At 42.5% G+C, this 14,832-nt stretch overlaps 1 protein-coding gene across 7 annotated transcripts in view; it reads left to right on the plus strand.

The window, feature by feature from the left end:
* Positions 1–14,832, plus strand: part of mast2 (microtubule associated serine/threonine kinase 2) — a 391,407-nt gene that overhangs the window by 54,157 nt on the left and 322,418 nt on the right. For 2 of the 7 annotated variants that reach the window (XM_060919985.1, XM_060919982.1), the window contains exon 1: positions 11,290–11,515. The exons of 1 other annotated variant lie outside the window; for it this stretch is intronic. Coding sequence is in view for 2 of the 6 variants with exons in the window: in XM_060919982.1 (XP_060775965.1) it covers positions 11,489–11,515 (27 nt within the window). In the remaining 4 variants the exon portion in view is untranslated. 4 more of the 7 variants (XM_060919986.1, XM_060919987.1, XM_060919988.1 and 1 more) reach the window with 3 other exon arrangements.

The raw sequence follows: 14,832 nt of genomic DNA on the forward strand, positions 1-14,832 counted from the left end.
GCATTTTGTGCAATTTTTTTTACCTTGCGCAATACCAGAAAAATTCAGTTGAAATCAAGCCATTTGAAGTGAATTGGTCCTCCTTGGAAAAAACTTGGTATTTGGATTTCCTGGGAAACATTGATTTTTGTGATGTTGCATGCGGGACGCCTCCCTCTGAATCCTACATCAGCGCTGGTTTGTTTATGAGAAAACGACCTGGTGGTTTTCTGCAAATTTCTTCAATGTTATCATGTGATTTATTAAAATGGTTAACAGATGTATCGTAGGAGGGTGTAGCAACACCAATCTTGATGGGATTAGTACTCATCATTTTCCAAAAGACCGGACAATGAGAGAGCAATGGGAGCACTTCATGCGAGGCACCTGGAAAAATTGGCTACATGCTACAGACTACAGTGGTGCTCACTTCACAAGGCCCGACGACTTTGAGAACTATTTGCAGTGGGAAATGTGCTTTGTGAGGCAACTTGATGTGAAAAAAGACGCAGTTCCATCTGTCAGAATGCCCACAACACCGTCTCCATCTGTCAGCATCACCAAAGGAGTCAGCTGTGTTCGTCTCCCCTGACAGAAGGCAAAGTGCCGCATCCACTGAGGCCCTTGAAGCTGAGGACCAAGCAGAGCTGAGAAAAAGACCAAGAAAATTGGCAATTCACAAGTTGACTCTTGCCAGGGTAAGAAATAATTCTGACATCTCATGATATTCTTCATCCAAAGATGAAGTACCATTGCGCTCAGGTGATAATTCCATATTTCAATGCAAAATCGCTAGCTGCTAAACTTGGTCTACACAGGCTGTGCACTGAAACCGTGCAAGCTCTCGCAGCCTGCTGGCGCTTCTGCAGGTGACATCACGAATCTGGCTCCAGACTCCCTTGGGATTTTTTCCAGACGCGCTTTATTTAATTTTTTTCTGCTGTAGACAGATGGCCTTGTGCAAAATTACCCTTCTGGATGAGTGTGTAAAGCAGGGCTCTACAGTGCGCACATTTCACTCGCATTTGCGAGCGAATTTTTCGGCATGCGAACGACGAAAAAAACCACGCGCATTCGTGCGAGGGCTTCTTGCGGCCGACAATTTAGGAAAGCACTGAGCACAGACGTGACGAGTTTAACGTTCTAAAATGTATCCAACGTTAAACTGCAAAGTATGTAAATCCAGCGCTGGATAGCCTACCTAATATTTTTTACATTAGAGACAAGAAAATTACATCAATGTGTTCATCAGAACCTTGTAGTGCTCAATGTGAAAGAATTTTGTAAATATCTCCTTCTGTTTTCGTGTAAATCCCCGTTGTTTGGAGGGAGCGCTCTGAGAAAATCCTTCACTTTCTGTGTGACACTGTCTCTCTCTGCGCTCAGCGCGCGGGTGGGGGAGGGGCTGCTCTCTCTCACTCACTCACTCACTCACTCTCACACACACACGCGCGCGCGAGGCCGGGGCTGCTCCCTCTCAGAGAGACACAGGCTTGTAGCATCATTGTTGTTTGTGTGTTCAGTGTTGTGTACGTGTGTGTGTTCTGCCTGCGCCTTGCTCCCTGTCTGTAGTTGCGTGCATTGCCTCTGTCTTGCACTGCGGTGGTTTCCACGGTAGCCGGGGGGGCAGAGTGAAAAAGTTACGTTTTTTTTGCCGTTCTGCCATTCTAGTGCGTTTTACCGGGACATGAGATTTCAGCATTTTTATTCTTCTCGGTCTGTAGCTTGAATAAGTTTAGGCTACTGAATAACACTTTCAGTTAAAGTTGAGTCTGGTGCTTTTGTGCTGACGCTACAATAACCTACTATCACAATAAATATCCCCCGTAACATTTCCCGTTTTCTACTCATCTTTCTGTGATTGCCCCTCTTTCCCATGGTTGTATGTTGTGGGTGTGGCATTAAGTGGGAAAAGTGCTTTTTAGGGATTCATCAGATCATATAACTGAGAGCTGGTTCGGACCGAGCTGAGAAATATATTCGCTATGCAGAGAATAACGGCGTTTTTTAAAAGCAATGATGGTGGAAACAAGAATAAAAGAACGGACGAGGAAGAAAGTGTAGTGAAGAAAGCTAGAATGACGGGAGAAGGTGCGGGAAAATTTATATAATGAGATGGAAAGCACACACCCCAGTGCAAACATTTAGATGGGAACATACAACACAGCAGAAAAACAAATAATATACAGGATATACAAATGGTGCATGTCACAACACAGCAGAAAAACAAAGAATATATATATACAACTGGGCGTGTTGAGTTGCAGATGTTAATTGCACATTAGTTATAGAAACTCAGTTCAGCTACAAAACTCAGGATATTGCACTGTATTTGGTATTGCATTGTATTGGGTATGGATGTAAAAGTGTAGAAATATAAAATATACAAAAGCAATAAAAACTAAAAAGTTGCTCTGTGAGGTTGCACTGTACTAAGTATTGCACTGTATCAGGTAAGTGTGAGAATATTGTCCTTTTAGGTCCTTGCTGGTGCATTGTTGCACCTGCCAGAAGTGGCATCAGTCAGTGCATGTAATTAGCCTTTTTCCCATTACGTCACTTGCAGAAGAACCTCACATCCGTTTTCAGCCTTTTGAATGGAAGAAGAGGCGGCATGCTAATCTGCTGGCTAACAAGTAGCGACCATAGAAAGTCAGTAAACTTCCTTTCCAAAACAAGGCAGATAGGTGACTGGAATGGTCGCTAACAATACGTAATGATAAACAACAATGCGCAATATTATCATCAATCTTATCTGTGAATGACACAGTTTTTGTTAACATATGTTGCCGCCGTATACCTCTTCTTCCATTCAAAAGGCTGAAAACGGATACGAGTTCCCCTGCAAGTGACATAATGTGAAAAAGGCTAATTGTTCAAGGTGGTTATGGCCTGTGGGAAAAAAACTGTTATTGAGTCTGTTGGTCCTTGCTTTGATGCACCTGTAACGCCTGCCTGAGGGCAGCAAGTCAAAGAACTCAGAGCCAGGGTGGGAGCTGTCCTTGATGATGTTGTTAGCTCTACTGAGCTCTGCTCTCTGTTTAGCTACCGTTTGTTCATTCATTCAGTTGTTCGTTATTCATTTGTTTGTTCATTCATTCTCAATTTAATTTTGCGTTTTATGTGTTGGTGTGTCTAAGGTTTGCGCTGCAATAAACCTTTAAAATGAAAACCTACTTGTGCTTGTGCCCCCAATTTTTTCCCTGTGCTCCTAAAATTTTTAACTTAGGAGCACGTGTGCTCCTGAAAAAAAAAAGTTAGTGTAGAGCCCTGGTGTAAAGGGACATACTTTTTATATATATATATATATATATATATATATATATATATATATATATATATATATAAACGAAATTGGTCCAGAATATGCACTTTAAGCAGATAAGTGTCGTATTGGAAAAAAAAAAAATCTAAAACAGGATACTGAGCAGTCATGGGTTAAGATTCTTGCTTCAGTTTCGCACAGTGGTGCTTCTCTGGCACTTCTGAGGTTTGAATGTCTGGTCTTCCAGTCCCTATCTCAGAACCTTTAGCAGCTGGACTACCACTGTCCCAGCCAGGGACGTCACTAGGTTTGAGAGACAGGGGTAGCTTAGCACCCAGAGGAGAAAAGGTATTGTGCGCGCGCAGCGCGCGCCGAACATTTTTCAGAGCACCTACTAAGGCTGTCAATCAATTCATTATTTCAAGAGCATCACACCTTGGGGACACACTTCCCACCATTTCTATTCTATTTTAAAATTGCTTTCATTATTTAATTGTTTGCTGAAGCAACTTCACCAGCTAAACTACAAAAATGTGAAAAAACCAATGGTAGGTGTCATGCATTCCTGCGCAAACTGAAGAGGGCAAGTGCTTCACAAATCATCATGTAAACATTCTACAGAAGACTCAATATAGCCTAGGTAAAGTTAAGCAAATGCAAACCACTGACATCAAATTACAATCTCACCGTGTGTGTCTGCAAATGAAAGCATAGAATTCTGACTCTCTGCAAACCCAACTCAATGGAAGCCCGCACCGCGCCTGCTGCAGAATGCCCGCGTAGTTTTTTAAGTCCTACTAGCCTACCACTCGACGTGACGCTTGACACAGAGCCAATGAGGAGGAATCATAACGATATTAATAATATTGCATTAAACAATAAATAAGCAAGCAGAAACTGTTGTTCGGATTAACTTGCGTTCTTGATGGCTCATGTTCAGTGCTTTACTGCCTTTGTTTTTTTTGGGAAAAAAAATAAAAATATAAATAATTTAAAAAAGGGCAAAAAATATAGGGTGGCTTTGCCATAAGATAGGGTGGCTGGAGCTACCCTAAAATGGGTCTGGCGACGTCTATGGTCCCAGCTGTGTTAATAAACCACATTGCACGTAGATTAAGTCATGTGCACTCTGACCTTCAATATGCATTAAATAACTGTCCTTTTTACGTAGTAACTGATGACTTGCACATTAATCTGTAAGAACATGCGTCTGGCTGAAACCCTGATCCCTTTGACCTCCGCTGACCTTGCCAGATGATGGAGTGAAGAAAAGAGCAAATGATGTGCATCTTTTTTTTTTTTTTAAATTTCACCATGAGTGAAAGCTTACACTCTGCTTGTGGAGAGAATATGCTGTACTAAGCACGGTGCATTACAGATTGCTTAGAAAGTCAGTTAACCTTGATTCAGGTAGCGCTGTTCAGCTCCAGGTCATCATTCCCACTGGCATGATGACAATGTTTTTGATCAACTGATTTTTTTTTTTTAATTTTTATTTTTTTGATTCAAGTTGTGATCATGCTGAGTGCAGCGTATCTGTGGAGCAGTGTTTTGTTGCACGTTTGTCCCTCTCTTTTACCTCGTCTCCCCCCTGCAGGTCCTTTAGCTTATTCATGAGGGCGGGTTGGGCTTCAGGTCTGGAGCTGGTGCTCCGATAGAGATCTTGCATGTGACGTCACAGCCGATCCAGATTGTAACAGACGCCATCTTGTCGGTCAAACGCCATATTTCCGCCTTCTACCTTTTCTTCTGGAAAACCCTACTATATACAATTCTACTACAACGGCTGCGGCTACAAGCTTTCCCTACCTGTGCACGTTTTTTATGTTTTTTGTGTGTATTTTTGCGTGTTGTTCGTCTGTACCGGACTTGAATATCCACTACAACTGTATGGACTTACTGGACATTGGTTTCCAGCAGAAAATGATGGTTTGTAGCGATTTCGATCGCATGCACAACATTCCGGACGAGATAGCGAGACCAGCGGGGTCTCCGTGGATTGTTATCGGGTTTGGCAGGCGAAGGAGGCGGCGTTGGGAGCGGAAGCAAAAGTGAGGCTGCAGGCAGAGCCGGACTGTTGACTAAGCTCAGAAAACAGCCACTCAAATCTCCACTGCCAAGCCTCTACCTCTCCAACGCCAGATCCATGGTAAACAAGACGGATGATTTGGAATTACAGCTGGAATTACCTTATTCTATTCTATAATCGGCTGGTCAGTGCTATACTAGATACTACTGATATATCTAGTATCAGTACTAGTAATACTTAAGTGACTTACCCATCCAATGAGGATTATTTTCTTGTTTACAAGATGCCACATCTGAGGGGGGCTGACACATCCTGAATTTCTGTAAAGATAACTGTCCAGAGATTTATAAGCACGCAGTGCTTCACCACTGAACAGCGAGGGAAAATTAATGAGGTAATTATACACATCTGGGTATTCCACCTCTGGCAGTTCAATATCCACTGACACGGTCGTGAAAACTACATCCGGTAATCGATAAGGGTCACTAATCTGTAGGTCGTTTATTTTAGACATGTATCTAATTATCTGTTCATTAGAAAAATGAGCTGTGTAGTCTGTCGGTTGAAATTGATCCATTTTGTACACGAGTGCAGCAGTATTCAGCTGTGTTTTTTACCGACAAGATGGCAGCTGTTTACATTCCGGTCACGTGACTGCAAGATATCTATAGCTGCAAGAGACGGATTAGAGGAGGTCAGAATGGGGGAGAAAAATAAACACACCATGTTTCTTAGTCGGCATTACTGCTCTTAGTCTTTGTTGCCTGGGGGGAAAAAAAAGACATTTTCATAATACATGATGTATTTCTCTTTGCCAAGTCATGCAGAAATTTAATATATGGGTCCGTCTCAGAAACTGGTCTCTCATTTGGGACATTATGGTCAAGAAAATAAATTTTCTAATTTTACTATTTTTTTTGCATTTCCCTAACACTCAATGTTTCTTTTGTCATGTTTAATAAGAATAAAGATAGCATCTTGCTTTATCTGGCCTCCACTGTGGAAATTTTTTTGATTACAATTCAAATGCTTTTGTAAAATTGATTTCCATATAAAATAACTCCATCATGAAGAATTAAAGCCCCTCCTTCACAGATGAGTGAAAATATTGAATAAATTTCCTCTTTTTGATTGCTTGGGTTAAAAATGCCAAGTTATGATGACTGAATTGATTATTCACTTAAATATGAATAATATGATACAGTTTGGGGGTTTACTCCGACTGTTTCAATGCACCGTGTTGCGTCATTTCAAAAAAAAAAAAAATGCCGGGGCTTGGTACGTATTATGGCGCGTAAATGCCCCTTAACATGGATGGCACTTTACCGTGAACACGACATAAGGAAGGAGGTAAACTGGACGAGGGTGATCAGTGACCATCTCCACACGGAACTACTCGGGCAGCGATTCACTGGGCGCTTACGTGGACGGGGAGTGGAGTCTGTCCGAATATAGAACATTCACATGGCTGCGCACCGTCGCCTCCGCATGGGGATAAGGAGAAAATTAAACAAAAGACCATATTTTCAAGATTGACGAGTCTTTTTATTGGGGTAGTGGCAACTTTTAGAGGCGTGTTGGGGATATTGTGGACGTAGTGGGAAGGAAATGTTGCGTATCGGCCCAATATGCTCAAAAGGACCCTGGTGTTCTCGAAGTACAAGCTATATCTGGGATATTTCAAGAAAGTGTATTGTGACACAGTTCATCCAATCATTGGTATCAAATCGTATATCGTTATATGGCCCAGTCCTTATTGGTGTGGTGGGTGGTTATTTTTTTTTGGGGGGGGGAAGTGATCTCTTTTCGGGCGGCACGGTGGTGTAGTGGTTAGCGCTGTCGCCTCACAGCAAAAAGGTCTGGGTTCGAGCCCCGTGGCCGGCAAGGGCCATTCTGTGTGGAGTTTGCATGTTCTCCCTGTGTCCGCGTGGGTTTCCTCCGGGTGCTCCGGTTTCCCCCACAGTCCAAAGACATGCAGGTTAGGTTAACTGGTGACTCTAAATTGACCGTAGGTGTGAATGTGAGTGTGAATGGTTGTCTGTGTCTATGTGTCAACCCTGTGATGACCTGGCGACTTGTCCAGGGTGTACCCCGCCTTTCGCCCGTAGTCAGCTGGGATAGGCTCCAGCTTGCCTGCAACCCTGTAGAACAGGATAAAGCGGCTAGAGATAATGAGATGAGATGATCTCTTTTCTTGGAGGACCATTTAGTTAAGATCATCATGATGACCTTGTACTATACAGACAAAAGTATGTGGACATTTGACCATTACGCGCTTGACCATCGCATTCCCTAAACTGTTGCCACCAAGTTGGAAATGCACAGTTGTATGGACCCTTTTCATGTGACGTCACGATAAACGCGGCCGCCATTTTGGACATGTACTACCAGTAGTTTACCACAGCCAACATTGGGGAATGGCAGCAAAGAAAGTTTTTACTTTCAGCAAGACTTCCATCATGCCACTATATTGTTGTGCACCTGGATGTAGTAACCATCAACAAACAAGGCAAGGGTTATCATTTTATCGGATCCCGACGGAGAAGATGGATAGCGGCCATAAACAGATTGGCAGCCCTCGGCATACCAATGCTTGTGTAGTGACCACTTTGTTGGAGGTAAGACGAATAAAATTAGCCAGAAAAGGCATTACATTGCTGTTAACATTCTGTGGCGGCGAGTGTGTAACCAAATAGGCTAAAATAACCCATTGTAACCTCTTTGTTCTTCTGTAGTAGCTATTGTTGACTAGCTAATGTCAGCAAGTAGCTGGTATGTTACTGTAGCAATGTTTACGTTCAGTCATTTGGATGACTGTTAAAACCTTTCAGTCAAGTTTTTCCTTTACTGTATTTACTAGTTTACTGTAATTATGATCCGGCAGCTATTTACACCGGATCCAGTATAATTAGCTGCCGGAGCCAACGTCCGAGGTTCCGGAGCGCGCTCCGGCTTGCTCGTCCTCAAATTAAGCAGCGCGCGCCGGCTTGCTCCCGGAGTGCTCCGGCTGAGGTTCCCCTCAAATTAAGCAGCGCGCGCCGGCTTGCTCCCGGAGTGCTCCGGCTTGCTCTCCCTCAAATTAAGCAGCGCGCGCCGGCTTGCTCCCGGAGTGCTCCGGCCGAGGTTCCGGAGCACACTCCAGCCGAGGTTGCCCTCAAATTAAGTAGCGCGCTCCGGCTTGCTCCCGGAGTGCTCCGGCCGAGGTTCCGGAGCACACTCCGGCTGAGGTTGCCCTCAAATTAAGCAGCACGCGCCGGCTTGCTCCCGGAGTGCTCCGGCTGAGGTTCCGGAGCACACTCCGGCCGAGGTTGCCCTCAAATTAAGCAGCGCACTCTGGCTTGCTCCGGAGCAAGCCGGAGCGCGCTCCGTAACCTCGGCTGGAGCACTCCTGGAGCAAGCCGAAGCGCGCTCTGGAACCTCGGCCGGAGCACTCCTGGAGCAAGCCGGAGCGCGCTCCGGAACCTCGGACGTTGGCGTGTATGTGTATGGCGATGGGTTTTTAACGACATAGGTATACAGATCATGTGGGCCGAAGTCAGGTAAAGACGAGGGCTTCGTGTACTTCCGTACGTCAGTGAACAATCCTGGTGGAAGCAGGTAAACGTCGTTCTCTAAGCCTGCTAACCTCAGTTTTTGCAAATACCTCTCCCTCTGCTCACCCTGTAAATGCCCTATGTTGCTGGATAGCGAAGGTGTTTTCTGCATCTCACTCCTTTTTCTTTTATGTTTTTCGTTTGTCGCCTTCCTTGCATTGAAATTGATTCGAGCCAAAGTCCACTACATGTCCAAAATGGCGGTCGCGTTTACGAAGGTCACGTGACTGAAAAGGGTCTATAGTATGGCTTTTGTATATTTTAGCATTATAATTTCCCTTCACTGGAACTCAGGGGCTTGAAAACGTACCTGCATGACAGTGCCCCTGTACACAAATTGAGCTCCATGAAGACATGATTTGCCAAGACTGGAGTGGAAGAACTTGACTGTCCTGCACAGAGCCCTAACCTCAACCCCACTGAACACCTTTGGGATGAATTAGAACACTGACTGCACCCCAGGCCTCCTCACTGAACATGTGCATCTGGTCTCATTAATGTTCTTGTGGCTGAATGAGTACAAATGAGCACAAATTCCCACAGCCACACTCCAAAATCTAGTGGGAAGCTTTCCCAGAAGAGTGGAGGCTGTTAAAACAGCAAAGAAGGAATTAATCTCAAATGGCATGTTGAACAAACACGCATTACTGCCATTTAGCAGACGCTCTTATCCAGAGCGACGTATAACATACCCAGAGCAGCCTGGGGAGCAGTTGGGGGTTAGGTGCCTTGCTCAAGGGCACTTCAACTATTCCTGCTGGTCCAGGGAATCGAACCAGCGACTTTTTAGTCTCAAAGCTGCTTCCTCATGGGTGGGGGTCCACAAATTTTGGACCACATTATTTCCCATTTGAGGTTAGTTCCTGATTATACGGCCCAGGCCTTATTAGTACGGTTTTAATCTTTTCTTTTTTTTGAAGTTAACATCTGTGCTGGAGGATTCTCAAGCCAATCTTGATCTTATTTCTATTTAAGTACCCTGTTCTCTATAGATGCGTATAGCCTCTTCTCACTGCATAGCAGGCCCCATTGCTGAAATGCGTGTGATATAACCACAGGACAGAGTCTACCAGGGGGTGAGGTATTGTTTTTGGTTGGGTTTCTTTGTTTTTGTTTGTTTTTTTGCTTAAAGATATTACGGGAAAACGGCTGGATCACTGTTCATGAAACTTTCAGGATAGATGGGCATTGGTCTCATATAGAACCTCCAACATTTTGAGGGTCGTCCAGTCAAGGTCACGGTGACCAAAAACATTAAGGTCTCAAAGACTCCTCCCACAAACATGCTGATTGGATCACTACCTGCCTATATTTGCATACACTGTACTGTCATTGGATGGTTTCTCGGTTTGTTTACATACGCAAACGAAGGGGTTTTGGGCATGCCCACTTTTAAACCCCATTGATAACTTCCCTGCTCTGTTGATTTTTATTATAAATATAAATTATAAATAAATGGACTAGACTAAAGAAATCGCTTTCAGACATGTTTATGCTTATTACAGAGGGAAAGTGCGTTCCACTGAGCTCTAGCGCTGGGCCATTTCTGGGAAATAAGAGTTTGGGTCATGGCGACAGTGTGTGTATGTCAGCCTCGGTTTGGAGGTTTCTGTTTTGAAAACTGTAAGAGGTAAGAGTAGAATAATATAAAGTACAGATACTTGGTATATTTTACTTCTGGTTTTTTTTTTTTTAAATGATTCATTTTTTTGGATTATGCTTCATTTTTGTGGCTACTGCCTCAGAGTAAATATATATGCTCTATTTACTGTATGGACATGGGATCAGAAAACTATTTTATTTATAAGCAGTAACCACATGGACCCATACGGTACCTATTTTTTTTTTCGTGATATCTTCCTTCATATTCATCATAAGTGCCATTGGGTGAGATTTGTTTTTCTTGGCAAGACTTATTATTTCTGTCTTTACAAACATCCTAGCTATGAATCACAACTTGATGACTGTTTTCTTTGCTCATCGACTTCAGTACCACTTCTTCAGTTAGAGGACAGTGGAATGAATGAACAAAGAAGACTTGCAATCTATCTTGTCATACTGGTATTTTGAAACCAGTCAAGAGGCAGGCATTCTCCCACAGGGATTACACTAAAGACTCTTGTTGGCACTCTATGGCAAAGAAATAATAGCAATTGTTATCAATTTAAAAGGTTTCCAGAAAGTAATTTCACAGTATGTTTGGTTTCACCGTTAGTCCACGTAGGACAAGTTGGACAATTCACTGGTTTGGACTCAAACTTCAAGGGTTCAGTTGAAGGATTGGCCAAGTCGTGTTCCTCCTTGCAATGCATGATTGCATAACACACACTGTTTGGAAGCACGCCCATTGCTCATGATGCTGGGAGGATTGTGTTCTTGTGAGAGTTCTTTCGCAGTTCAGTTCACTGGTATGTTTTCTTTGGACACGCTTTTACACAGATCACTGTTGTAGTTGAAGAAGAGACGAGCCTGTGGTTCACTCACAGGAGCAGATTGAAACAGCTGTCAGGAAGCATGCAGTGAAAGTGTGAGCTGTTAAATTAATTAGTACACACTGCTGCGCTGGTTCCAGTCCACACTTTTACGCTTGGATTTGCATCCGTAACCTCGAGCTGATCTGATATGGAAGCACTAAATGATCATGACTGGGTGTGTGGCTATAGGAGAATAATCAACATGCTGTGTTGATGTGGGTCTGTCTCAGAAACTGGTCTCTCATTTGGGACATTATGGTAAAAAAATACATTTTCTAATTTTACTATTTTTTTTTTTTTTGCATTTCCCTAACACTCAATGTTTCTTTTGTCATGTTTAATAAGAATAAAGATAGCATCTTGCTTTATCTGGCCTCCACTGTGTAACATTTTTTTTGATTACAATTCAAATGCTTTTGTAAAATTGATTTCCATATAAAATAACTCCATCATGAAGAATTAAAGCCCCTCCTTCACAGATGAGTGAAAATATTGAATAAATTTCCTCTTTTTGATTGCTTGGGTTAAAAATGCCAAGTTATGATGACTGAATTGATTATTCACTTAAATGTGAATAATATGATACATTTTGGGTATTTGATATGGAGAAATAGGACACAATGGAGAAATCAAGAACACACCGGAAAGATGAGAATAACGGCGGTGGTAAAAGAACAGCGACTGTACCGGCTGAAGATCGCGCGGGTCTCTGCTGCGGCGCGCGAGCAACGGGACATCACTACCGCACCGGACGGAGCGCGAGGCGGGGGCGGGGCAAAATGACTGGCCGTAGATTCCATCAAAAGTTCGATCTAAATTGACCATGGTTGCAAAATATTGGCCAAAAATACGCAAACACTACGAAATATGAAAGTAAGATGAAAAAGAAACATTCTATTGCCTTATACTGCAAGACTAAAACAAAATAAAACTTTCAAAACTCACCTTTTCAGCGATAACGTCCGAACAGATCACTTGCGTAACAGAAAGATCGCAAATGGAAGCACGATCAACTTCTAACTGTTGGAGTGGAAAATTCCATTCTACACATGCAAATTGTTAATGTGTGTCCTTCCCCGCACACAAATAACACGCTACGGTAAAAAATAGACCACAACTCATTTTATAGCTCAGAAATTCATACAAGACCAGCTACCATCGTAACATATTCTGTAAGAAATATATTCTATACGTAACTTTCAGCTTCCGTTTTAAAAAACAAAATCGCAGATTTATAACTGAATTTTTATATGGCGTAGTGATTTTAAGTTCCTACTTTTGGTGAGGTAGTGACCTTGACCCTGAGGCTTTCCGTTTAGATCAAAACACACGATCGTATTGGTTTTGGGTTTGCGGAAAATGGAGTTACAACGGTGATCAAATATTTTGCATGATGTTTTATTACGGTTATGATTATTCTGTGAGCGCACCAATCCTTAGGTGTATAAAGTTACAACTTAAAATACAATTAGTGATAACTGTAGACTTTTCAGTGGACTGCAACCTTTTTAAGGGAACGCGATGCAGTCAACCATTTATCATGTCCCAGATCAAGCCGCCATTTTTCCACAAATTTGCAGAATTTTTGCCAAATTCTGAATAGAGTATTCACATCAAAGATTTAGTTTTATCTGCATTATTTCTTTCATCATTTTATTTCAAATTAAAACCAACATCACCATTCAAAACCGTATAGTTTATTGACTGTGAGTATATTTAGTGGGGTACCCCCACAGTACCCAGTTTCTGAGACGGACCCATGTACTGTTGCCACCTTAAAATTCAAATATAACCCCAAAGCAGAAAAAGTTGGAATGGTATGGAAAATGCAAATAAAAGAAGGCAGTGATTTTTTTTTTTTTTCTAAATTTACTCTGACCTTGTATTTCATTGCAGACACAATGAACCAAAGATATTTCATGTTTTGTCTGGTCAACTTCAATTCTTTTGTTAATATACATCCATTCCTGTGTTTCAAGCCTGCAACACATTCCAAAAAAAGTTGGGATGGGGCGATTTAGTGATAGTAATGAGGTAAAACAGTTAAATAATGATGTGATTTGAAACAGGTGATGTCAACAGGTCATTGTAAACATGATTTGGTACAAAATCAGTTTCTAGGAAAGGCCTAGTCTTTGAGGAGTCAAGATGGGCTGAAGATCTCCAGTTTGTCAACCAATGCGTGAGAAAATTATTGAAGTGTTTGACAGTGTTCCTCAAAGAAAGATGGAAATGGATTTGGATATTTCACTCTCTATGGTGCATATTATCATTAAATGATTCAAGGAATCTGGAGGAATTTCAGTGAGTAAAGAGAAAGGGCACAAGCCTAATCTGAACACCCGTGAGCTCTGATCCCTCAGACGGCACCGCATCAAGAACCGTCATTCATCTATAGCGGATATAACTACATGGGCTCAGGATTACTTTGGCAAACCTGTGTCAAGCTCTACAATACAGTTACATCCATAAATGCCAGTTAAAACTTTACTGTGATAAAAGGAAGCCTTATGTTAACTGTGTCCTGAAGCACCGTCGACGACTTCTCTGGGCTCTGAGGCATTTGGGATGGACCATTACATGGTGGAAACGAGTATTGTGGTCAGATGAATCAGTATTCCAGGTCTTTTTTGGACACCGTGTGCTCCGGGCCAAAGACGAAAAAGACCATCCAGACTGTTAGCAGCAACAAGTCCAAAAGCCAGGGTCTGTCATGGTACGGGGTTGTGTCAGTGCCCGTGGCAAAGCTAACTTACACTTCTGTGATGGAGCATTAATGCAGAAAAATACATTGAAATTTTGGAGCAACATATGCTGCCTTCGAGACGACATCTTTTCCAGGGAGATTTCAACAAGACAGTGCAAAACCACATTCTGCACATTACAGTGGCATGGCTGTGGAAGAAGAGGGTGCCTGTCCCCTCTGTCCCCAGTAGAGAATGTGTAGTGAAATTTTGAAACAAAACGATGACCTTGACGACCCTGTCCTGTTGCACACCTGAAACACTTCATCACCTGGTGTCTTAAGTCTCGAAACATCTTTTAAAGGAAAGTTGAAGTCATTTTTAAACTTGCTTTATTTCTTAATTAACGTGTTATTCAATTATGTTTTTGGTTTCAGTAACCTTGTATCGTGACTCGTATTGGCAACTAATTGCAATTAAATATTATACTTATCGGCCTGTTCGGTTTTTAGCCATGTTGAATGTAGTGCGTTTGGTCCACGGCAGGCGTCGCTTATCCACGTGATCTTCATGAGACTTGTGCAAGACTTCGAAACGTGAAGTGTCAGCCGGGTGTCCTCGGCATCTCATGTCACATTTATTCCACCAAATGAACTGTTTTCCAAACGAAATATTGCACAAAAACGAGTTTAAATGACGATTACTGCCTACTTTTTTCAAACTTTCCTGATTGCTATCAAAACAAACAAAACTTCCGGCTTGATTACATCAGCATTCGAAAGAGGGCGCGCACGTCTTTTGACAACAT

The sequence above is a fragment of the Neoarius graeffei genome, chromosome 4 (genome assembly GCF_027579695.1).
Source record: "Neoarius graeffei isolate fNeoGra1 chromosome 4, fNeoGra1.pri, whole genome shotgun sequence".
Taxonomy (NCBI): Eukaryota; Metazoa; Chordata; class Actinopteri; order Siluriformes; family Ariidae; genus Neoarius; species Neoarius graeffei.